This window comes from Epinephelus lanceolatus, chromosome 19, assembly GCF_041903045.1.
Source record: "Epinephelus lanceolatus isolate andai-2023 chromosome 19, ASM4190304v1, whole genome shotgun sequence".
In the NCBI taxonomy this organism is placed as follows: domain Eukaryota; kingdom Metazoa; phylum Chordata; class Actinopteri; order Perciformes; family Serranidae; genus Epinephelus; species Epinephelus lanceolatus.
In genome coordinates, this window is record NC_135752.1 from 1,179,130 (window position 1) to 1,203,641 (window position 24,512).

At 40.0% G+C, this 24,512-nt stretch overlaps 1 protein-coding gene across 7 annotated transcripts in view; it reads left to right on the top strand.

Annotated features, from left to right (window-relative positions):
* The window catches only part of dennd1a (DENN/MADD domain containing 1A), a 201,118-nt gene that overhangs the window by 108,444 nt on the left and 68,162 nt on the right, over positions 1-24,512 (top strand). For 6 of the 7 annotated variants that reach the window (XR_013488182.1, XM_033646211.2, XM_078162368.1 and 3 more), the window contains exons 9-11: positions 8,851-8,961; positions 12,839-12,939; positions 14,386-14,431. Coding sequence is in view for 6 of the 7 variants with exons in the window: in XM_033646211.2 (XP_033502102.1) it covers positions 8,851-8,961; positions 12,839-12,939; positions 14,386-14,431 (258 nt within the window). In the remaining variant the exon portion in view is untranslated. The remainder of the gene's footprint in view (positions 1-8,850; positions 8,962-12,838; positions 12,940-14,385; positions 14,432-24,512) is intronic. The other variant, XM_078162366.1, reaches the window with a different exon arrangement.

The following is a 24,512-nucleotide window of genomic DNA, read 5'->3' on the forward strand; positions in this document are numbered from 1 at the left end:
GGTTCTATAACAGCACCACACCCACCTGATGCTGTTAGGATTTGTATTAGATTCTATTTGTATTCCAGAGACAGAGAAGAGGCAGAGGTCAAGGTGGCAGAGGAGGTGGAAGAAGAGGAGGAAGAGGGCAAGGCAGAGGTTCACGTCGAAGTGAGGATGCTGTTGACTGTTAGTTATGATTTGACACTAAAATATATATATTTTGTAAAATGGTGGCAGTGTGATCATTTGTGCACATTCGATTTTCACTGAAGATAAAACAATGATTCAGTGTTGACAAATGTTAAGCATTGCATAAGGACTTAGGACTTTTGCCTTAGGGCTTCACACATATCAGAATTGCACACGTTTTCAAATAATAAACACATCAATAACCTTATGGTGTATATAAAATGAAAAACGGCCAAATGTCAGATCAAGTAAGTCCATTTTTATTTTGAATAGAAATTGGAATAATACAAATATCACGTCATCATAATAAAAATCTTGATGGTCATCTTTGGACATTGTAATACTTTTGATGAATGGTTCTCATTTCTACTGTTAGTTTCCACCTTGCCTACATGACAAACGATCAATAACAACTGTAGGTAGCACAAGGGTACAGGCAATGCTTAGAAATTAAAATACAAAACACAAAAAAGGGAATGATACAGTCCATGAAATAATTTCAACTGGTTTCATAAAAAAAAAAAATGCCTCGTGAAATACCCCTTAGGGAGCAGTGGAGGACGGATAGAGAAGAGAGGTGGAGGTCCTTTTTTTGTACATATGTATCCAGTGGTCACTTACTAAAGGGAGAGAGCTTCATCCGCTTCCTCCACCTGTTTTTTGACAAGCGGTTTGGGGAGAGTTTCATCAACATTCGGAAGCTCTGTTAAACTGTAGTCTTCTCTGCCGCAGTCTGGGAACAGACCTATTGCTGAAGTCCTGGATCTACACAGGGCCAGCTGCTGTTTTACCTCTTATACTGAAACTGTATATAACAGTGAAAGCCTACTACACAGGCAAAAATACACTGACTGGTAAAAGAATAACCAAACAAGTCTCTGCTTTTGCAAAGCTCGACAATGCAACCTTTTAGTTTCATGAGGTTCAACAACTATGGAAGACAGAGACATGCTTACAAATAAAACATATAATTCAAACATTTTGTTTGAACGCTTATAAAGCACATGGTGTTAGTTTTTTAGTATGAAATGTGCTATATAAATAAAATTAGGCTGTTTTTGTAACTATGACTATTAAGCACATTGTGCTGCCTTTGTGCATAAAATGTGCAACATAAATAAAATTGCATGGTATTGGATTATGAAACAATGGTGTTAGATAATAGCAAGCATAACAGCAACAGAGCAATAATAAAAGAGCAAACACTGTAGCAGGTGATGTGAGGGCCACAGGAGTCAGAGACAGGAGACAGGGCTGGTGCAGGCGTCAAGGTGCCTTTCCTTTTCTTCAAGGGCGTTGATGCCAGAAGGTTCATCAGAATCATGTCTATAATGGCAAAATGTTGGAAGGGGGGGGGGGGGTCAGAAGAGGAGGTTGTGGTTATTAGATGAAGTTACTATTTCAGCAAGAAAACATTACAGTTGAAAGTTAGATAAAAAGTTCAGACAGGATCTATGAGAATCAAGATAAAATAGTAGGCTATGGACACGCATCAGGCCTATCTCAAACAATGTGGTTGTTGCAAATTGTACAAAGTGGATAGTTACTAGCCTAACAATAAATAAAAGACCAAAAACTACTGTTTTGCTAAGGATTCTGGAGCAAGTAATGGTAATAATATCCCATCACGATACATTCCTTGATATTGTCAATAACAACATTATGAGCCTGTCAGCGCGTGGTAGCATCTAAGATGACGGGAGATTTGGCAAAGATTTCAGTAGACATCCCTGACCATCAATGCAGTGGTGAATTGATCCCATTCAGTTTGGACCAGCACAACAATTAAAATGTTTATTATAGAGAGAAGAGAAATCATGTGCTGATACGTTGTGGTTGAGAGCTGAGTTGAGAGGAGTAAATGTAGCCGAGTGACAGTGCGTCCTCTCAGTAGCTAACGCATAGAGCCGGTAAACCCAGCTCAAGAGGCAACATGCTACCAGTTCCATCAATGGAGATATCAGTAGCTAGCCAATGCCAACTGCTAACGTGAGTTGTTCAAAACCTTTCTTTTTAGTAAACTCTGTGTACATAAACAATGTTGTCAATGCTCGAGTTCTGTGTAGAGGCCCTGGTGATACTATGAGCAAAGTTTCGTGTTGTGTTGAGCCTTCTTAGTATATTAAAAATAGCTATTTTGATGTGTTTATAGTAACGTTAGTGCCGCTACGGAACCCCTTCAAAGGGCATTTTGACCCGAAAATGAAAATACACTCAATTTTTAAAAAGGCTTTTCAGTCGTAGTTATGCTTTTAAAAGAAAGTTTTACTCAGTGTACATTCACAAAAATACCCAAGGTTGCATTTTGGCAAGAGTTTTGCTTTAACGTTAGCTAGCAACGTTAGTTAGCATTAGCAAACATTTAGCTTACCTGTCCAGAAGGAAAGCGGCGACCTCCGCGTGGCTTATGAGCCTCCTCCTTCGTTTGTCGTGCTTCCTTCAGCTGGCACCAACACTCAAAAGCTTGACCGGTGTTCACTCTAGTCCTGCTTCGTTGTTGGTCTGCTCAAATTTGCGACATATAACGCCGAGACGATGCCATTTCTCCACAAAGCTATCACGATCAGGCGACCCCTGAGCTCCGCCTCACGTGACATCAACGTACTAATGCTATTGGCTCAGGGATCATTTCATGTCGACGTAGCCAACATAGCCAACGTAACCAGATGTAAATATTTATATATTTTGGACCTGTCAAAATTTATAAAACAATTATTTCTATACTATAATTTTTTTATTTTTTCAGTAAAATGAATAATTTTATTCTACACCTCTCCTCTAGATGTTCTGTGGATGTATTATTTTTGAAAAATTATTTGTTTTGATGAAAAAGTTGTAGCTATCACCTTTAAGGATCTCTTCCCTAAATGTACTTAACTTAGTGCATGTCCAAAATATGTGTGTGGTTGCCAATTTGTGTACCACAGTTTCTCCAGCATTTATATGAGTATGTTGAGCCCATTTTAGCCACTATTTCTGGTGTCCGAAAAAATCTCATCACCACCTTCCATCTGAATTCCCTCCAAGTATTTGAGTTGGTTACAAATTGTGCACCTGTACATACTTCCTCCCATTTGTCCTGTGGTATGTCTGTACCCATTTCACTTTCCCATCTCATTTTTGTCTGTAATGTATTATTAAAGGAAATGGCCACTTTAGAATGATAAAATACAGACAGTACTTCCTGACCCTCATGCCGACAAGAAGTCCAATGTAGTTTTTTAATCCACAAAACTCGTTCGGGGTATCGGAGGATAACAGCTAGCCGGAATAACAGGTACACTTGAAGTGCATGGAACCCACATTTTGAAAATGTAATAAAATTCCGCTAATGCATTTCAAAAACGTCAGAATGGCTCATCTGTTGTAATCCAAGTGCCCTGAAGCCGCAGCATGCAAAATTGACTTGAAAAGACATAATTTACTCCACTTTTATAGCATCATTTCTCACTGTGGTCAGTTAGCCTGCCCTGCAGGCGTGCTGTGTTTACATGGCAACTCATGCGAGACTAGCTGATGGCTAGTGGTGGTGCTAGTTCTCGAGTCACGTTTTTGAAATGCATTAGCGGAGTTTTATTACATTTTCAAAATGTGGGTTCCATGCACTTCAAGTGTAGCTGTTTTCCCAGCTAGCTGTTATCCTCTGATACCCCGAACGAGTTTTGTGGATTAAAAAACTACAGTGGACTTTTTGTCAGCATGAGGGTCAGTAAGTACTGTCTGTATTTTCATTCTAAAGTGGCCATTTCCTTTAAGAGTCAGGCTTGAAAATATCTTTTTAAAAAAACTTTTTTATCAAAAACTCCTCAATTGGGGTAGGCTCCAAAACCTTATTCCACTCCTTGTGTTTTGTTCGAAAATTCCTTAATTGTAAATGTCTAAAGAAGTCTGTTTTAGGAAGCGTATATTCCTCCCTTAACTGTTGAGATGACTTAAGGCTGTCGTCATTACAGAGTTGGTGTAAATTAGTGAGTCCATATTCTGCCTGTTTTCTAAACCCTGCATCTCTGTGGGAGGGTGTAAAATCCTTTGTACATCCAAAATTGGTTAGCGCTGATATTGCTTTAGACAATCCAAATAATAGTTTTATTTTCCTCCAAATTTTAATTGTGGCTCTGGTCCATTCACCCATTTCAGTTTCACTTAGGGGGACATCTAGGAAAGGCAGAATCTGTAGGGGCCATACACACAAGGTTTTTTCTATGTTAAGCCAATGTGTGCATGAAAGATCCTCAATACATGTTGTTAGAGGTTTTAAAGGATAACTTCGGTATTTTTCAACCTGGGCTCTATTTCCCCATGTGTATGTGTGCGTATGATTCATGGGTACCACTCGTTCTAAAATTGGTTCAGTATTGAGGTGCGAAACAAGCTAAAATGGTAATGGGGGCAATTTTTTTTGCCACTGACTGGTTCAGATCACCAGTGCTATCTCTGTAAATAGCATATGGTAGCGGCCCTGGGGCAGTGGTGACTGTGAATGAGTGGAGTCAGCTGTCAGTCAGTGTTGGAGCAGAGAGGGGGAGGGCTGCCCCGCTGGGTACTGTAAGTGAGTACCCAGCTGTGAATGATTCATTTAAAAACTTTTATGTTTTATCTAAATCACGTTATTTTAAAAAATCTCATTATTTGGCAGTGGACACATTGGAAAGTGTAAATTATGAGGCTTCTGTCAATATTTCTTTTCATGCTTGTATGATAAAAACTTGTGGAGACATTAATCCAAATAAATGACATATTTATCTAAATCCTGCTAAGCTCCGCTGGTGCAGGTTTCATTGAAGAGGCCCTGCCCACACTTCCAGCAAATCGTGTGCAAAGCATTATGGGGATTTTATACCCGTGGAGGATCCACACATGCATCCTTCAAATTTCTCTGAAAGAAGGACCCAGTCCTTTGTGAAACTCGGAGGGATCCTTGACATTGGAACAGTCCTTTGGCGGGGGTCGATGACGTAGCTTCCTTCAAATACAGCCATTTGAGGATCCTTCCTTGACTTTGAGAAACACCCAGGGTTCCTACACAGTATGGAAAAGTATACAAGTTGATTTTAATCATTTCTAGGTCTGGGAAGTTTGGAAATATAGAAAAATATGTGGGTTTCCAGACTGTTCACTGTCCAGACTAAAATTCAGAATTCCTAAAAATAAATTTATCGTACAAGCGTGTGTGTTTCATGCCGTTTGGAGCAAGCAGCCAGCGCTGCAAAAATTTTCGCCACTGTTTGAGAGATTGTGGACTAGGAGCTTGATGTTGTTGAAAGCAATGCAAGAAGTATAGTGTGGGACTGAAGGCACACTTCTACACAAAGCTGCCTCTACGCCTGTATGTCACAGCTTGTAGAATGGCTCTGAACCAAAAGCCTTGTTACTGAACCAAATCCAGACATCTGCAGCCATATCAGTACAAAAGAAAATGCGTCTATATCTTTGAACTGCATTAATATATAGTATCACAAATAAGCAAATATTAAGCTTTTCTGAACATTGCTGAGTTATGCAGTAATGTAGTTATCAGAAAAGTGAACTGTCTTTTCTGCATAAGGAAACCGTAGCTTTATGGCTGCATTTATCATTGTTTCCATGGACATGGTGAATAAAAAAGGCTGCCAGACACCATGGAAATAAAACAATTTAACCCTTTTCAATTCATTTTTAGTTCTTAGTGATAAAGGAAACAAAAATATTTAGAGGACAATAATATGATTATTTATGTAATATGTTAAAGGCGCTGTATGTAAGAATGTGGCCAAAACGGTTACTGCACTCAAATTCAAAATACTGCCGCGAGTCGTGTCCGCCCCCCCTCCCCTACAGATTCGAGGTTGCTGGACAGCGGCACACTGGAGACTGATTTGTTTGCCCACGAGCAGCTGCCGTGGCAGGGCCGCGTCGGCGCGTCCTTGATCTTCGGTTTTCCAGCAGACCGTTCGAGCAAGTCCGGCTTCTCTGCTGCTAACGCTGCTGCAGGGATACAGCTGAGGAGGAGCCGGCTGCTAATGCTGTGTACCGGGACACTGCTAATGCTGCTTGCCGTGCTGCTGTAGCTCAGTCGAAACTGTAACTGATGCTGAGACTCGACTGACTGTGTGACTGGTAGACGGCGGTGGGTGGCGCAACAGGCCAAAACACAAATTCAAAACATAAACATGATTTGCAGACTGCAAAAAAATTTTTTAGATGCAAATATTCTGGCTGTACTATTGTTGGTGAGATCAGTATGTTATATGAACATTATTCCTTAGTCTCTGTGACATATTAGGAGGATTCTACGACTATTTGCTTTAGATTTCTTACATATAGCTCCTTTAAGGGAAAATAATACAAGTACAGGTAGCATGGGTTAGTTTAGATGCTTGACAGTGGAACATTGTCCAACTTTCTGCGTAGGAGTGGAGACTGAACAACCAGAATGCAAGTTTTCCAGGTGCTGGCTATTTGTACTCAGATGTCAAATATTTATAATATGAAAAATCCACTGAGAAGTCTTGAAATTTGAGCATGGAAAAGAATGGAATGTTGAAATGGAAAACATTTAGGAACCCTGAGAGGTGAAAAATGTTTCAAGAAGGAAATGTCCTGTCAGCTCAGAGTGCAGAATTAGTTCCTGGCTCCAGCAGGCTGGTCAGAGTGGTGGTTTTCATATGGTGCAAAGTCCTGTAAGGTGGTGGATACTTTTACACAGAAACAGCCATACGAACACAGTAACAGTGTAAACTGTCTGAATTTTAAATGCTGTTAAATGAATTGTGTGAGCGTTTGTCAGGCTCTATGATCAATACTTGGGTGATCAGCTTGACATGTTTAGAGTTTGAGTGTGTTACTTGATGACAGCTGATAGAAATGACGAATGGCTTTGGAGGAAAATGATCACTGAATCTTTCAGACAAAAACATCAGTCTCTTTCATTGATTATTTTATGGCAGATAGATAATCCTTGTTACTTCATGCCTAGACACTCTTTTTTATGAGTGAAGCTTTGCCTCATTATGCTGCAGTGCAGTGCAGCATAACACATCTGGTATCTTTTGTCTAGTACATTTTGCAGAAACTGCAGATTTTCATACATGCTTATGTTGCCAATAGGTACTACTAGCAGCGGTTTCTTACTGGAATTCTATGCTTTGTGTTAAGTAGCTAGTAGGGGTGTAAATCACCAGTTTCATCACAATATTATTATAGATAGATATTATATTGGATCTTTGGACAACTTTGTAATACTTGCCTCTATCTCAAAGTCTGCTAGGATATGATGTTGATTTGATTCAGGGGCCTGCCACCGATATGAGATGATATTATCTGCCCATTTAACACAATCTGTTTTATTAGAAGCTGCTGCCCCTTTCTTTTTGCTTTTGGCCATAAAAGATGAAAACAACACTTAAATTATAAGTTCAGTAAAGTTTACTTTAAATTGACTCCACTAACTCCACATTAAACAGAATAAGGTAGCCTTCAGGGCTTTCTGGCTTAAAGCCCTGAAGGCAAACTTCTCCCAACAGCCATAAAACATGGACTAAGAACATCATTTAACAAAAGTATCAAATTCAGCTCAGTAATTACAGTCAAGGTTCATGGACAAAACAATTGTTTTTTGCTAGTCACCCATCATTAGGCTAAGCATGTTTACAGTACATTGCATAAATTAGCCTAGCCGCTAGCAGACTTCTCCTCTATTTATAGCTTAACAGATCACAAATAATGTTAGTATTTTTTTTCCTCAATGCTGGTTTAAGTTGATGCATCTCCTGACAGAACAGCATAGTTGTATTTCAGCCTACATGTACATTTTTTCAGCTGAACATCGTTAAAATAGAGCAGCTAATATTACTGTTGTGAGAAGTTAGCAGAGTGAGATGCCCAACCAGGCAGGTACGCTCCATAGTAATATTTCCACACTGCTACCGAGTAAATACCTTTATTCACGTTGTCTTTCTCTTGGCTGCCTGCCATCTGCCTGCTGCTGTTTGAGGGTGACACAGAATTTCAAAATAACTTAAAGATGATGATATGGATCATTGGTTTCACTTTGCATGGATGATATTGGATCATTGTATTTCTATAAACTGGACTTGCTTTACAGTATCCATCCAGCAGGAAGAGTGTTTTCAACACCATGTGTGCTATCCGGGGGCCCACCAAAAAGACAATACAGTGATCTTATGATCCCTTTTCCTTGACTCCAGTGTTTCTGAAGTGGGGCTGTTTGAGGTATACATACAGTAGGCAGGCAGGCCTACATAAAAATTTCAGTATCAGTCAAAGTGGATGCTATACTTACATGTTCACCACTTTACCTTGAAGTCATATAGTTTTTTCCTTTGGCACAACATTTTCTCGACTGTAGAACTCCTGTATTCTGCGATCTGTGGCCCTTATCTGTGGCCCATTAATACAGTGTACAGTGTACTTGTACCCTCCACCAATACAAATATATTTATTGTTATTACACTGTTTTAAATGCACAAATTAAATGAACTGTCAGATTACATTTCATTGAAATTGTATTCATATTATTTTATGTAATTAATAAACAAATTGCATTAAATTGATTGAATACTAAGCTTTATAACAAGAACCAAAGTTTGTAGCATTTATACTGAAGCATGTTTTACTGGACTTAATCATCACAACTAACTCTCTTATTTGTTTTTCTCTCACTGTGTTTGACCCTTGCAGAGAAACCTAACAGAGTACTTTGTAGCAGTAGATGTCAATAACATGCTTCATCTGTACGCTAGTATGCTTTATGAACGTCGAATCCTCATCTGCTGTAGCAAACTAAGCACTGTAAGTAGAGTCTTCTTTCTGTTTCTTCTCTCTTCTACAGCTTTGCCATTGTTGCTCTCTTTGAAATATTCTGGTTATAAAGAGGTCTGTTACTGTCTATAGTTTATAAGACCACTGCATTTACCATGTGACCTCTCTGAAAAGAGTTTACAAAATGTGTTCTCTAAGATGTCATTTTGATACTTAAGAATGAAATGTTGCTATTTGGAGATGTCTCTGTTTTTTTTGAGGTGTTTTTTTCCCAAACATTGAATGTACAATATGTAAGCAAAAGCCTGAATTGGAAATTGGATTCATGCAAAACAAAGTAAGCTGATAGTAGCAACCAATTTGTGTATTGATAAACCAATGTCAGACAGTACATCTGTTGATAACTGAGACAAACTTTTCAAAAGAAAATCAGAGATCTCGTTAGAAATGTGAAATTGTCATTAATTTACTTGACACTGGCCACTTTTAAGTGGACATGGTCATAGTCAACAATAAAAATGTTAGATAGATATGAAGAGGCCCCCTCCTGCACATTAGTTCATTACAGTCATCTACTTTTTACTGTAATTGCAAACTGAACAGCACAGTTGGGTGCCGTTAAGGGGAGAAAAAAACTTCTAAACTTCAAACAGCTTATTGAGAACAGCTTTGGCTACACAGTGATAATGACCTTATGTGGCCTGATTTTCACGTTCCATTTTTGGTTGAGACAGGCAGTTTAAAGAATGGAATGTGAGCTCTTCCTTGTTACAGAAATGCACGAGGTTAATATGTACACCTCAGAGTAACTGAAGCTGGCCAATGCTGCTGAAACACCTATGTGCCATCATGGCTGTATAAGAAATAGTGTGAAAGCGAATAAGAATGATGGAATGGATGCAATAACCCAACAACACTTAAGCCTAGTTCAGACCAAAGATTAGCAATGGGACAAAAATCGTTTTAGAGCGTAGCAGCGAAAAATTGCAGAGGTGTGAACTGGCCAGTTTTTCCATCACTACTACAAATGCAACTGTAGCCAGTATCTCACCAACACTGTCCTCATTCATATTCTAAGAAGCTACGAGTTATATTCAGCCACAAAATAAGCCTGAAAAGCATTGCATTGGTGTTAGGGATGCACACTAATATCAGCACATCATTGATATCGACCAATACCGGCTTTAAAATATACTAGAAGAGTGCACTAAGGACACTAAGGCTTTATTTATCTTGACAAAAGAAAATGCTAAAATTTGAATTGTTTTTTATCTACATCAAAACAGTATTTATTTAGTTTGTTTTGATTCATCTTGTTTTTAGCCAGGAAGGTCCCATTGAGATACAAGATCTCTTCTTCAAGGGTGTCCTGGTCAAGTTTCACTTAAATTAAATAATGTCAAATGCTAAAACACATACAAAACATAAAAGCAACACAAGGAAAAATAGTGAGAGAAGAGGGGTAAACAGGCCATACCAGTGACATCCATTCACATTCCACCCAGGTCAAGGCCTAGTTAAAGCAGCAACATGTGTCCTTAAGGGCAGTTTTTAAAAGGCCTTCAAACATTTTCAAGCAAGAGAGTGCTTCAAAGGTAACAACATTTTGGAGCTTGTTTCATGCTAAGGGTGCACAAGAAAAGTAAAGAGTTTACCAAGCTGTGAGTGCACCCTGGGGATATTTAAAAAAAAAAAAAATGTTTTGGAGAACGAGTGAAAAAGTTGCTGTTAGAAAAAGATGAAAGGCTACAGATATGAGTAGTTAACCGAATACTGCCATGGCAATAAATAACAGCAAGTACACATTTCTCCTCTGAAACAAAAAGGACCCTTTTAAACATTTATATAAGATGCAGTGGTTAGTGTGTGGGCCTGCATTTGTGACATAATGGCATTACATTATGTCACAAATGATGATATGCAGAATCCAGCTTGGATGAGACTGCATGCCGTTAAATCACATCACCATATTCAATGAAAGATGGTCATGTCGATTTTTGGAGAATATCTAAATCCGGGGAATATATGTGGTCAGAATTACGAATGCATGATAATATGGGCACATCATCAGTATCGGCCAATATTGGCTTTAAAATGAATTGATATCAGAATCAGCCAACATGCTTTCTCTTATTTTACACAATGAAGGACCATTGAAAACACATTGAAAATACATTGAAAATAGGGCCGTAACGGTACATGTATTTGTGTCGAACCATTCGGTACACGACTTTCGGTTCGGCACGACCCTGTACTGAATTATTGGGCGCAGGATATTATTTTATTTTACTTTGTTTTATTTTAATTCCGTTTTTGCGAGCCGAGCCATTTAAAATATCTAGTTCCCTGACGGACATAATTGAGTGACGGACCGAGTCCAACCGTAAATCTCCGCTTTCACTTTGTGCAGCGCATTCTTGCATTTTGACAGCATGGCAAGTGAGCCTGACGAACCTGAAGACCCACCAGCAAACCTTAAGTCCTCCGTTTGGGAACACTTTGGTTTCAGGGTAAAATACAAAGATGGAAATAAACAAGTTGACAAGACAAAAGCAGTGTGCCGACACTGCAGAACGGCGGTCGGGTATGTCCTTGGAAACACGTCTAACATGCTAACGCATCTAAAGCAACACCACCCGAGTTTGAACGTTAACCAGCACGACTAGAAAAAGCAATCTGGTGCAAACTACGATATCGTCGTCGTTTAAAAAGAAAGAGCGTTTCCCTGACCATCGCGCTAAAGAAATAACCAACGCCATTGGAGTTGAGTAAAATTGTTTAAGCTGCACTTTAGATATTGAATCATGTTTTGTTTACTGCACTTTAACAAAGTGGGAAAGCTAAGTAAGTTCCTAGTAAAACTGAATCTGAGCAGGCTTTAAAGCTGACCAGCTGCACTATACTTTTTATTTTAATTGAGTAAAACTGTTAAAGCAGAAATTTATATTTATATTTTTCATTCAAAAAATGTGTTAAAAAACAGCAGGATTTTATTTTTCACTTTTATATTTCTATTTTCATTCAAACAATGTGAAAAAGCAGGATTTTATATATATTTGTTTCATTCAAAAACTGTGTAAAAAGAGTTAACTGCTGTGGTGGTATGTTTTAATAAGGTTACCAATAAGTAAAAGATATTTAATAGTTGTCTATTTTTTTCATTACTGTACTGAAAAAAACCGAACCGTGACTTGTGTAGCGAGGTACGTACCGAACCGTGATTTTTGTGTACCGTTACACCCCTAATTGAAAAGCATTCTACTTAATGTCTCCATTTGCTGGTGGGTCATCACGATATGAGTATGCATGCTTAATAGGGTGGTAATTCCACTTTCAGAAGAGACTTGATGATCACTAAAATTAGATGGGGAAAAAGTGGATATATCTATCGGTATTGGTTATCAGCCAAATGATTTGACATAAAATGTAATAGGGGAAACACTGATGTTTCACAAAATGTTAATGTTACTAAGAAATGTTTTGATATTCATATTGTTTAAATTGCCTCATTAATCAAATAATGGAAAAATAATCGATAATTGAAAAAATAATCGTTAAACTCATCGAAAAATGAATCGTTAGATTAGTAGATTAATCGAAAAAATAATCGCTAGATTAATCGTTAGAAAAATAATGGTTTGGGACAGCCCTGGTTTCAAGTAGTCTTGTAGTGAATCTTTGGTCTGAACTGTTAAGTAAAATATATTTTTCTCTCCATGACACATGCTGGGCTCCAAAGCTTACAAAGTCTCACACATGCCATCCTAAACAATGACACACGATCTCATATATTTATTAATATGTGTATTATAATATTCCTGAAGTGCATTTTAAATTGTCAGTGCATATAAAGAGCGGCTATGTGAAATCACATATCTTCGTATTTGATATTTGTCTTTTTCCACAGTTAACAGCTTGTGTCCATGGGTCGACAGACATGTTATATCCAATGCACTGGCAACATGTTTACATTCCTGTCCTGCCTCAACACCTATTAGACTACTGCTGGTGAGTATCCTCACTGTTATCTACACTCCAGATCTGTCATTTTTATATCCAAGTCCATGTTTTATCTGCATGTTATGATGATGATGATGATGATGATGATGGCTTTATATTAAAATTTAGGTTACAAAGGGCTAAACATAAATAGTGGACCTTTATTTACCTTGGCTTTATTTCTACTTGTCCTTTTTTTGTTATAAGTATATTATGCCATAAACATTGTCCTATTTTCTGATCTGCTAGTTTTAATTGGCTGTTAATACACACAACACATCCTCTTGCTTACCTGTTGCCTCGATCTTTCACATTAACAATCTTCCAGAAGATAACAGGATGGGCATTTAATCACTGTATCAGCAGCTCTTAAAATTTAAAAAGCACTGGATTTAATTTCTGGGGGGACTTATAAGGCATTACAATATCTCCGATTAATGTACAGAGGTCTATTTTCTGTTGCCTGCTGTAGGCAGGGGATTAAGTGTTTGTCTATGTGATTCGGGGCTGTCAGGATATGTTAAACATTTGATGTGATGTGACAATGGACTGGGTTGCAGGAGGCTGTTTTAAGGCTCATTTATGCTCAACGTTAAATACGGATCCGGATACGGACGGAGCCTTCTGTCCGTGCTCCGCGTTCATTTCGTCCGTATTTCTGCACGTTTCCATGAAGCTTACGGATACGGGCCAAACGGAGCAGTACCACCGGGAACCGTGGGGGCAGTGTTGCTGTCACTACCTGATACGTAGCTCTAGTGAGACACGAAGAAGAAATAACAATTCAATTTCTCTCATCGGCAGTACTAGAGAAAAGAATTCTCCATCCTCCAGTCGCGATGTATTTAATGGCCTCACCGACCACCGCCTCCTACAGTGCTGCCCCTGTTTTTGTCTTTTATGCAAGAGGTACATTATCAATATCTCCTCCAGAGTCGCCATGTTTGTTTTTGAGTTTGTTGTGGATATATTGTTTAACATCCATGCCAATGTAAAAGACGCATGGAAGTATGTGGGCAGTGACGGTAACATCGTTTGAAACAGACGTATACATTTTTGTACGTAAAGGGAGCATAAATGAGCCCTTAGTCAGCACTCAACACTCATGCGAGCTACAGTAGCTAATAAGCTGTGAATGTTATCTACACATAGCATGACCTTGCTTATTTGTTGTCTAACATAATACATTTAGTTATATTATAGTCACATTAATGTCATTAACACTTTAACTGCATAACAAATACAAAGATGAACATCACTCCATGCTTCTTTGTGGTTGTAGTCCAGGAGATCAGAGTGAGCATTTGAAGAACAATGGATGACCAGGTTTTAATATTTGCCAGACAAAGCTTGACATGCTTTGCAGGATATTGAGGGACTGCTGCAATAAGTTCCATAACTAAGCTGTTATCTCAGGAATCAATGTTCTAACTATAAAACTTGCTCTTTTTTCAGTGCCCCAATGCCCTACCTCATCGGAGTACATTCCAGCCTGATGGAGGTAGGTGTCTCAGGTACCAGGGGTCTATTCCTGAAAAAAAGATTTACAGACTGAGTCTGACCCTGAACTCTGAGATCAAAAATTCAGAGTTTTGGGTTCCAGAACAGTTGATCAGAGTCACTTTAACTCTGAGTAGGTTCATTGTGAGTTTAGCTTGTGGGGGGTAAATGAAAAAAAAAAAAACGATCAGTGGAGCTCTGACACCAAGATTCACCATGGCAACATGTAAATAAAAGGCAGAGCCTCCATTTTGATCCAGTGAACGCATTAATGCATGTATATGCAGACTGTGCACATTTATATTAGAAAAAACAGTGAAAAGCGTTGATAACTCAACACAATAAAGTTGTAGTCAGTGGTTTCCATTAATTCATCATTTAGGCCATAGCCTACGTTACATTTTAAATACATTTGTTGAGATTTAATCTGACTGGGGGAAAACACAAGAGCCAACAACAACAGTTTAAACTGAGATGACACATGATCTGTGATAAACATGTTAGTACTGAACTGATCTAACAGACTGACAGCTGTCTGCAGTGTTATTATAAACAAGAAGAACATGCAGAGGTTTCATTGTGAGCTGAGGGTGACTTGATGCTGGGTGATATTTGAATGTGGGGGAGAAAACCTGCTGTTCAAAGAAATGACTGACAGCTTAAAACCTGTGACTTTAGATAGCACCAAGTAACAAACTAATATCCAACCAGAATTTTGATTCTGACATCAGTAAACCTCAGCTAATAACTGTGCTTGGATCCGTGCTTTGATACAGAATGAATGAATGAATGAATCAATCAATCAATCAATCAATCAATCAACCAATCAATTTTATTCATAAAGCCCAGGATCACAAATCACAGTTTGCCTCACAGGGCTTTACAGCATACGACATCCCTCTGTCCTTAGGACCCTCACAGCTGATCAGGAAAAACTCCCCAAAAAACCCTTTAACGGGGGGAAAAAATGGTAGAAACCTCAGGAAGAGCAACTGAGGAGGGATCCCTCTTCCAGGACGGACAGACATGCAATAGATGTCATACAGAACAGATCAGCATAATAAATTAACAGTAATCCGTATGACACAATGAGACAGAGAGAGAGAGAGAGAGAGAGAGAGAGAGATGCAGGACAGACGGTAATTATAATAGCTTACAACAACATTAATTAAAGTAATAATATTATAATAATAATAATTACGGCTATTGTGGTACAATATGTTGAAAGTATATATTAATATCTGATAGTATACATATGTGACAATAATTGTATGATAACAGTAGAAATATGACTAATGATAACAGCACTAGGAGGCATCTGGCAGGACCACGGTAGCGGCACAACCACACACGTCACGCTGTCCAGGCACCGCTGTGATATGAGTTAACCTGCGAGACAGTGGAGCACAAAGGCTCCGGAGAAGAAGCCGAGTTAGTGACATGCAGTATGGCCGAGTTAGCAAGATGCAGTAACAGGACATGAGTGTTAGCAAAGGAGAGAGAGAGAAGGAGAGAGAGAGAGAGAGAAGGAGAGAAGGTGCCCGGTGTATTATAGGGGGTCCTCCGGCAGACTAGGCCTAAGTCAGCCTAACTAGGGGCTGGTACAAGGCAAGCCTGAGCCAGCCCTAACTATAAGCTTTATCAAAGAGGAAAGTCTTAAGTCTAGTCTTAAATGTGGAGACGGTGTCTGCCTCCCGGACCGTAACAGGAAGAAGATTCCACAGGAGAGGAGCCTGATAGCTGAAGGCTCTGGCTCCTGATCTACTTTTGGAGACTTTAGGGACCACGAGTAACCCTGCGTTCTCAGAGCGCAGTGTTCTGGTGGGATAATATGGCACTATGAGCTCTCTAAGATATGACGGAGCTTGACCATTTAGAGCTTTATAAGTTAACAGTAGGATTTTAAATTCAATTCTGGATTTTACAGGGAGCCAGTGCAGCAAAGCTAAAACAGGAGAAATATGATCTCGTTTCTTAGTTCCTGTTAGTACACGTGCTGCTGCATTCTGAATTAGCTGGAGAGTTTTTAAGGACTTACTAGAGCTACCTGATAATAGAGAGTTACAGTAATCCAGCCTTGAGGTAACAAAAGCGTGGACCGATTTTTCTGCATCTTTTCGGGTCAGGATAGGCCTAATTTTCGCAATATTACGCAGATGAAAAAATGCAGTCCGTGAGGTTTGTTTTAAATGAGAATTAAAAGACAAATCTTGATCAAATATTACTCCGAGGTTTCTTACGGTAGTGCTAGAGGCCAGAGCAATGCCATCTAGAGAAACTATGTCATCAGATAAAGAGTCTCTGAGTTGTTTGGGGCCAAGAACAATAACTTCAGTTTTGTCTGAATTTAACATCAGGTAATTGGTGCTCATCCAGGTTTTTATGTCTTTGTTCACACTAGGACTTATGGTCCTAGTGTGAAATGTCAGACCTCAGTTCATCAGAAATTTCTTCTCCCAAGTCCACCCTCCCACAAGGTCCTGATGGGGTCAGATGTTTGCCGGCGTATGGGGTGAATTCTGTTGTAAATCACCTAAATTAATAGCTATAAAGAGTTGACTGGTGTCAAGAAGTCATCAAGAGGTGTTCAGAGAAAAGAAGTCCAGATTGCTCAGAAGTCAGAACAACCATGATGAGGGTGCTCTTTGGCAGGGGACCCAAAAATACAAAAAAAAAAAAAAAAAAAAAAAAAATATATATATATATATATATATACATACATATACATATGTATAAAAAAAGAGTTAATTCTAAATGTATATACAAACAACAAAACATAATACGTACGCTTCTGAAGCAACACAGACATCAGTCCACACAGTTATTAAAAAGGACTGTAGTCAATTTCTTCGTTCAGTCCTGGGTATATTGTAGCCTGCATATGGAATATATAAAAGGTTTCTCTCTGCAATAATAATTTGAATCGATCACCACCTTGAATGTTCTTTTGGATGGTTTCTAGGCCTTGAACCATAAGGCTATCTGGAGCGCTGTTGTGTGCATTGTAAAAATGCTTGGCCATAGGATAACCCAAATTGGCCATAGGATAACCCAAATTGGCCATAGGATAACCCAAATTAGCTTTTCTGAGCATACTTATGCTCAGAGACTCTGTCTTTCAACCATCTCTTAGTCCGACTTATGTAAAAACAACCGCAGGTACAGGATAAGTGATACACAACAAATGTAGTGTTACAGTTAATGAATGTTTTGATGTCATACACCTTGTTAGTCTTAAAGTCACTGAATTGCTTACATCCCTTTATATTAGTACAATGGTTGCTTTTTTTTTTTTTTTTTTTTTGACAGAGGGATGACTAGGCACTAACTTATCGCATAGTGTGGGAGTTCTTGAAACTGATTTTGGGATTTGCCAGTGAACTATAACCAGTAACAAAATAAGTCTGTTCTTGTCAAGGGGATTTTCTTTTATTTTTCTTTAAAAGTTCAAATCTAGAAATAGATTGGGCTTTTTTATGAGCATCCTCTTCATCAAGAGGTGTGTTCATAGGTAAAGCTGGGAATCCAGGAAATCTAGAGCAGACAAAGGAACAGACTTGCAGATATCTGTAGAAATGTTGCTTAGGTAGTGAGTTTTATATTTATATGAGAGCTGTTAAAAGGAGCAAATACATTATCAATATACAGGTCCTTGAATCTGCAAAAACCTCACCTGGACCAGAGTTAAAAAGCATCATCTACAAGGGAAGGTGGGAACGCATGGTTTGAAGCCAGGGGAGCATAAATAACGAATGCTTGTAAACCAAAATGGCGGTGGCAATCTCACAATAACATTTTTAGACAAGACAGAGGCTGCAGGAGCAAATGAGGAATGAACAATTGCCATAAGAGACACTGGTTTAACAGGATTAGACTCCATGGCAATCCAAACCGGAGGTGATATAAATGTGTTATAGCCCAGCCAGTAAAATTCTAATATTAGCAGCCCAATAGTAGAATCTAAAATTTGATAAAGCCAACCCTCCAAGTGATTTGGGTTTTGTAAATATTGTTTGCACAGTCTCTGTGTTCTCTTAACCCACAAGAACTCTAAGATTAAACTGTCCGGTTTACGAACACCTGGGAGAGGAAGACTGGAAGACATGGAACAGATATGAGAACCGGGGAAGAACACATATTTTAACAGCATTGACTCTTGCAACTAATGACAGATTTAGAGGTAACCAACAATCAAAATGCTTCTGGGTTGTAAAATTAGCTTTGTAAAGATCTTTAAATTTAAGTGTGACCTTGATTCCCAGATGGGTGAAATTGTTGTGGGCAATTTTGAAGGGGAATTTATGTTGGGGAAATTGCTTAGCTCCATCATTTATAGTAACTATCTCACTTTTGCTGAGGTTCAGTTTGCATCCAGAGACCTGACCAAATGTTTGAAGAGTGGCTAAGGCAGCAGGGTTTGAAACAGACAGGTTAGACAACAACAAAAGCAAATCATCGGCATAAGGGGAGACTTTAACATGTATTCCGTACCTGTAGATTCCAGAGTTAGCAGGGCGAATTGATAGAGGTTCAGTGGCAAGGGCGAATAAAAGGGGACTTAAAGGGCAACCTTGGCAAGTGGATCGGTACAGGGGAAAATAGTAAGACTGCACTGGATTAGTTCTAACAGATGCCTTGGAAGATGAATAAAGAAATTTAATCCAAGTGATGACATTTTTACCTAGACCAAATTTCTTGAGACAGTAGAACAGATTCCATGTTCCACTTGATTCTGTCGAACGCTTTCTCTGCATCAAGAGAGTAGTCATCTGTAGTTCTGCCTGTGTCCGTCTGAATCTTAGGAATTTGATGAGATGACGTAATCTGACGTAAGTGGTGTGCCAGCAGCTTAGTAGCCTTATCACCATGTTAGATAAGATAAGATAAGATAAGATAAGATAAGATAAGATAAGATAGCCTTTATTGTCATTGTACAGCCACCTATACAACAAAATTTTGGGTGCCACAACTGAAGGTGCATAAAAGAAAGAAAAAAAAACACAAGACAGGAGCATAACAGCATTACAACAAACAGTGTCATAAATAATAATAAATACATAAATAAAAACAGAATGTAGGCAGAATATTGATATTGCACTTGTTTGTGAGGTAGTTTTAGTCTGACCAATATTGCACTGTTATCTGGATTGTTTTGGAATGTGGGTGTTAAGTGTCCTGACAGCCCAGGGGTAAAAGCTGTTCTTCAGTCTGTTGGTCCTGCTTTTGAGACTCTTGTACCTCCTTCCAGAGGGCAGCAGGCTGAGCAGGTGGTGTCCAGGATGGAGGTGGTCCCTGATGATCCTCTTTGCTCTGGAGAGGCATCGAGAGCTGGCAATGTCCTCCAGGGAGGGCAGAGGACAGCCGATTGTCTTTTCAGCTGACCTGATCACCCTCTGCAGCTTTTTTTCTCAGCTGCTGTGCAGCCAGCATACCACACAGTGATGGAATATGCCAGCACGCTTTTGATGGTGGAGTAGTAATGGGTCACCAGCAGCTTCTCCTCCAGTTTGTTCCTTCTGAGTACTCTCTGGAGGTGGAGTTGCTGCTGGGCCTTCCTCATCGTTGCTGTAGTGTGTGCCGACCAGGAGAGGTTCTCGGAGATGTGAGCCCCCACGAATTTAAAAGTGGTGACTCTCTCCACACAGTCTCCATTGATGAAGAGGTGATCAGGTTCAGCTTTTTGTCTCCTGAAATCCAGGACCACCTCCTTGTTTTTTTTTGTGTTAAGAGACAGGTTATTTGTCACACACCACTCTGCCACCCGCTGCACCTCATCCCTGTAGGTCGACTCGTCTCCCCCGGTAATGAGCCCTACCAAGGTGGTGTCGTCCACAAATTTTATTATTGTGTTGGTGGGGTGGATGGGGGAGCAGTGATGGGTATAAATGGCATACAGGAGTGGGCTCAGCACACAACCTTGGGGAGAGCCAGTGCTGAGCGTGAGGGTGGAGGAGCTGTGGGTACCGATCTTGACAGGCTGTGGGTGGTTGGAGAGGAAGTCCTTAATCCAGGCGCAGGTGTTAGGGGGTCCAGAGCTGCCAGTTTATCTGTAAGGATGTCAGGGATGATGGTATTAAAGGCTGAGCTGTAATAGATGTTCATAGAAGGAAGAGCTTGTTCATAGAAGGAAGACCTTGTCTTTAATAGAAGCCCAGTGGTATACTGTGATGTAAGCACATCATATTCGGACCGTAAAGATGCACGTGCCTTATGTATTTCAGGAGACTGAGAAGTGGCATATAGAGCATCAAGTTGGGAAAAACAATGAGCCAATGAAGCTAGTTTATCTTTGCTGAGTTTTTTTCTCATGACCAGTATATGAGATTATTTAATAATAATAATAATAATAATAATAATAATAATAATACATTTTATTTAAAAAGGAGCCTTTCAACACACCCAAGGTCACTGTACAAAGCAAGTATGTATGGCATAGTCAATGTTAAAATGCATAGGCCAGTTTGAACAGGTGGGTTTTGAGGTGGGATCTGAAGGATGTTATGCTGTTGGACTGTCAAATGTGTGGAGGTAGAAAGTTCCAGAGCCTGGGGGGAGTGCAGCTGAAAGCCCTGGCACCCATTGTGCTGAGGCCTGAGGTGGGAATGGTCAGGAGACCAGCAGAGGAAGAGCGCAGGGAGGGGAGGGGGTGCACTTGTGGAGAAGGTCAGAGAGATAGGTGAGGGCTAGGTTGTGGAGGGCTTTGAAAGTGAGTAGAAGGTTTTTGTAATCAATCCGTTACTGAACAGGGAGCCAGTGTAGTTCAATGAGAATGGGGGGTGATGCGGGTGATGATCTGGGCAGCAGAGTTTTAAACGATTTGAAGCCTGTTGATGAGTTTGGTGGGAAAGACAGAGAGTACTGTGTTACAATAGTCATTACGAGATGTGACAAATGTTTGGACCAAGACTTCAGTGCTGGACTGGGACAGTGATGGGCGGAGTCTAGAAATGTTGCGTAGGTGGAAGAATGCAGTCCAGGTAATATTTTTTATGTGTGGTACGAATGAAAGAATGCTGTCCAGAATGACACAGAGGCTTTTGACGTGGCCGGAGAGGGCTACAGTGAAGTTATCAATGATGATGTGAGGGATGTACTTTGGATTTTGGCCAGGGTGCTTTTGGAACCAATGAGCAGGGCATCAGTTTTGCTTCCATTGAGCTTCAGGAAGTTCCTTCTCATTCAACTCCAGATGTCCTCAAGGCAGGTGGTGAGGGATGTGGGAGGAAGGGCAGTGGAGGGTTTAGTGGAGATGTAGACCTGTGTGTCGTCTGCGTAGCAGTGGAAATGAATACCATGGTGTCAGAGGATTGTGCCCAAGGGAATGAGGTAGATGATGAATAAAAGTAGACTTAATACTCACCCCTGGGGGGCACACAGTGAAACAGCAGAACACCTCGACCTGTGGTTCCTCATCTGGACAAACTGTTGTCTGTCCCCTCTAATGTAGGCTTTAAGGGTCTCCCACAGAATGGAAGAGGAGACATCTGGGGTTATATTAGTATGCAAGAAAAAGTCAATGTCTAGAGATGTAACCAACAAAATCCTCATTGGAGAGCAAACTTCTGCTAAATCGCCAAGGAGGTTCCGAGTCAGTGGAACTTTGAAAATAATTTTTTACAGTGACAGGTGCATGGTCAGAAATAAGTATTGCATCATAACTACAGTCAGAGACTGATGACAGTAGTCTATTGTCAACCAAAAAGTAGTCAATCCGAGTGAAAGTATGATGAACATTTAAAAAAAAAAAAAAAAAAAGGAATATTCTTTTTTTGTAGGATTAAGAATTCCCCATACGCCAGAGACCAACAACTCATTCAAAAAAGAGTTAATCAATTTGGCTAATTTTGAGGGTGCACAGGCCTTGGGAGAGATGCAATCAAGTTTTGGGTCAAGCCAGCGATTAAAGTCACCCCCAAGAATCAAGTGGTGGGTAGACATATCTGGAAGCATTGAAAACAGTCCCCTAAAGAAGGCGTCATCCCAGTTAGGGGCGTAAGTATTGGCTGAAACCTACCGTCTGGATCAGAAATAATATAGGAATAAATTAAAGGGTCAGATTTGTGAATAAGAATAGTTGCATCCCTTGATTTACATTTAAAAGTTGAATGGTAGGCTTGTCTATCCAACCACTTTTTAACCTAGAGCAGTCAGCAGCTTTAAAATGAGTCTCCTGCAAGTAAACCATGAGCCTCAGTATGACGAAGATATCGCAGTACTTTGCTGCACTTTATGGGATTGTTGAGACCTTAACAAGTTGTATATCTCCCCCCTTCATACCTGGACTATTCTTAATAATTAAGTGAGATGGTAAAAAGCAGAAAAATAACGATTGTGTGCACCAGAACTGACTGAGAAAAAAGGGAGAAAAAATAAAAAAGAGAGAGACAAAATACAAGGACTAAAGTGGAAACGTAAACCAACAAGCCCAAAAAGGGCCCCCACAGAATCACCCCCCACCCCAGTGGCAGAAGCGTCACAAGAACAGAGACGCATGCCAGAGACCAGAACAAAAAAACAGCTGGGCTATCGAGACAATAACGTTTCTCACTAAACCTGGACAGGAAACTATGTGGCAGGTGGGTTAACAGTTCAGCCCCTCGGTTTCAGAGTCTGTTCAAACAGTCAGCAGGGAGCATACAACAATAACATAACCTAAAAAATAAAACTCCTATGGGCTTAGCAAGTCAGAAATAGGCACTTATGGACTGAACTTAACATAGGAGTCGGGGATATTATATACAAAAGACCCCAAAGCAGATATATTGGCCACTGGACTAATTAAAAGTTAGAGTGCCAAAATGGGTTACCTTTCAGCCTAAACTATGAGGCTGCGGTAACCCCCTTTTTTATGTTTTCATTCACAAAGGCTAAAGCATACTAGCATGATCTGGCACCAGATTCAGGCAGCGAAGATTAAGAAAAGGGACCTGCATGTAATATTTTTAAATCTTGCAAATGCGTTTGGTTCAGTACTGCATAGCCTCATTTGGAGTGCGTTTGACTACTTCAGAGTGCCACAGGTAGTTGTTAACTTAGTGAAAGCATACTTTCAGGATATTAGGTTGTGTCTAAGTACGGCAGGTTTCACAACAGGTTGGCAGAGGCTAGAAATAGGCATCATGGCAGGGTGTACAATTTCTCCATTAGCATTTACTATGGCGATGGAAGTAATCATCAGGGCTTCTAAGTGGGTGGTTGGTGGGGAGAGACGGCAGAACGGGTTGCATCTTCCACCAGTTAGGGCTGACATGGATGACACGACACTGGTGACCACAACAATGCCATGTACAAAGAGGCTACTAGAAAAGGTAAATAAGAACTTGAAGTGGGCCAGCATGAAGATCAAGCCTAGAAGTATCTAGTCTAGAAGCATCTCGATATGTAGAGGGAAGTTAAGTGATAGGAAGTTTTTCATAGATGATGAGGAAATCCCAACAATTAGGGAAAAGTCTGTTAAGAGCTTAGGTAGGTGGTACAATGTAGAGTTGAATGATAAGGAACAGGTGGTGAAATTTAAAAAAGATGTGGCTGAAGGATTGGATAGAACAGATAAATCAGAACTTCCAGGAAAGTTGAAGCTGTGGTGTTTGCAATTTGGGCTATATCCTAGGTTAATGTGGCCATTGTCTATGAAATTCCAATATCCGTTGTGGAGAGAATTGAAAGGTCGGTTAGCTCCTATATTAGGAAGTGGTTGGGCGCTCCTAGGTGCCTAAGTAGTGTTGCATTGTATGGAAAAGGGATACTTCAGCTGCCAGTATCTAGTTTAACAGAGGAATTTAAATGTACCAAGGTCAGGACAGAGCTCTTGTTATCTGGGAGTAAGGACGTGGTAGTTAGGAGTGTGGTTCCAAATCCAACCAAGGGGAGGAAGTGGAACCCAAGATCGGCAGTTCAGGAGGCAGAGGCAGCTCTTAGGCATGCAGAGATTGTAGGTAATGTTCAGTTTGGCCGGGGAGGCCTGGGGCTTGGCTCAGGCAAACCGGTATGGAATAAAGCAGGTCTCAAAGATAAAAGAAAGCTGGTCGTGGAACAGATATGTAGACAGGACAGGATATTAAGGGGTGCAAAGGTAGTGGCCC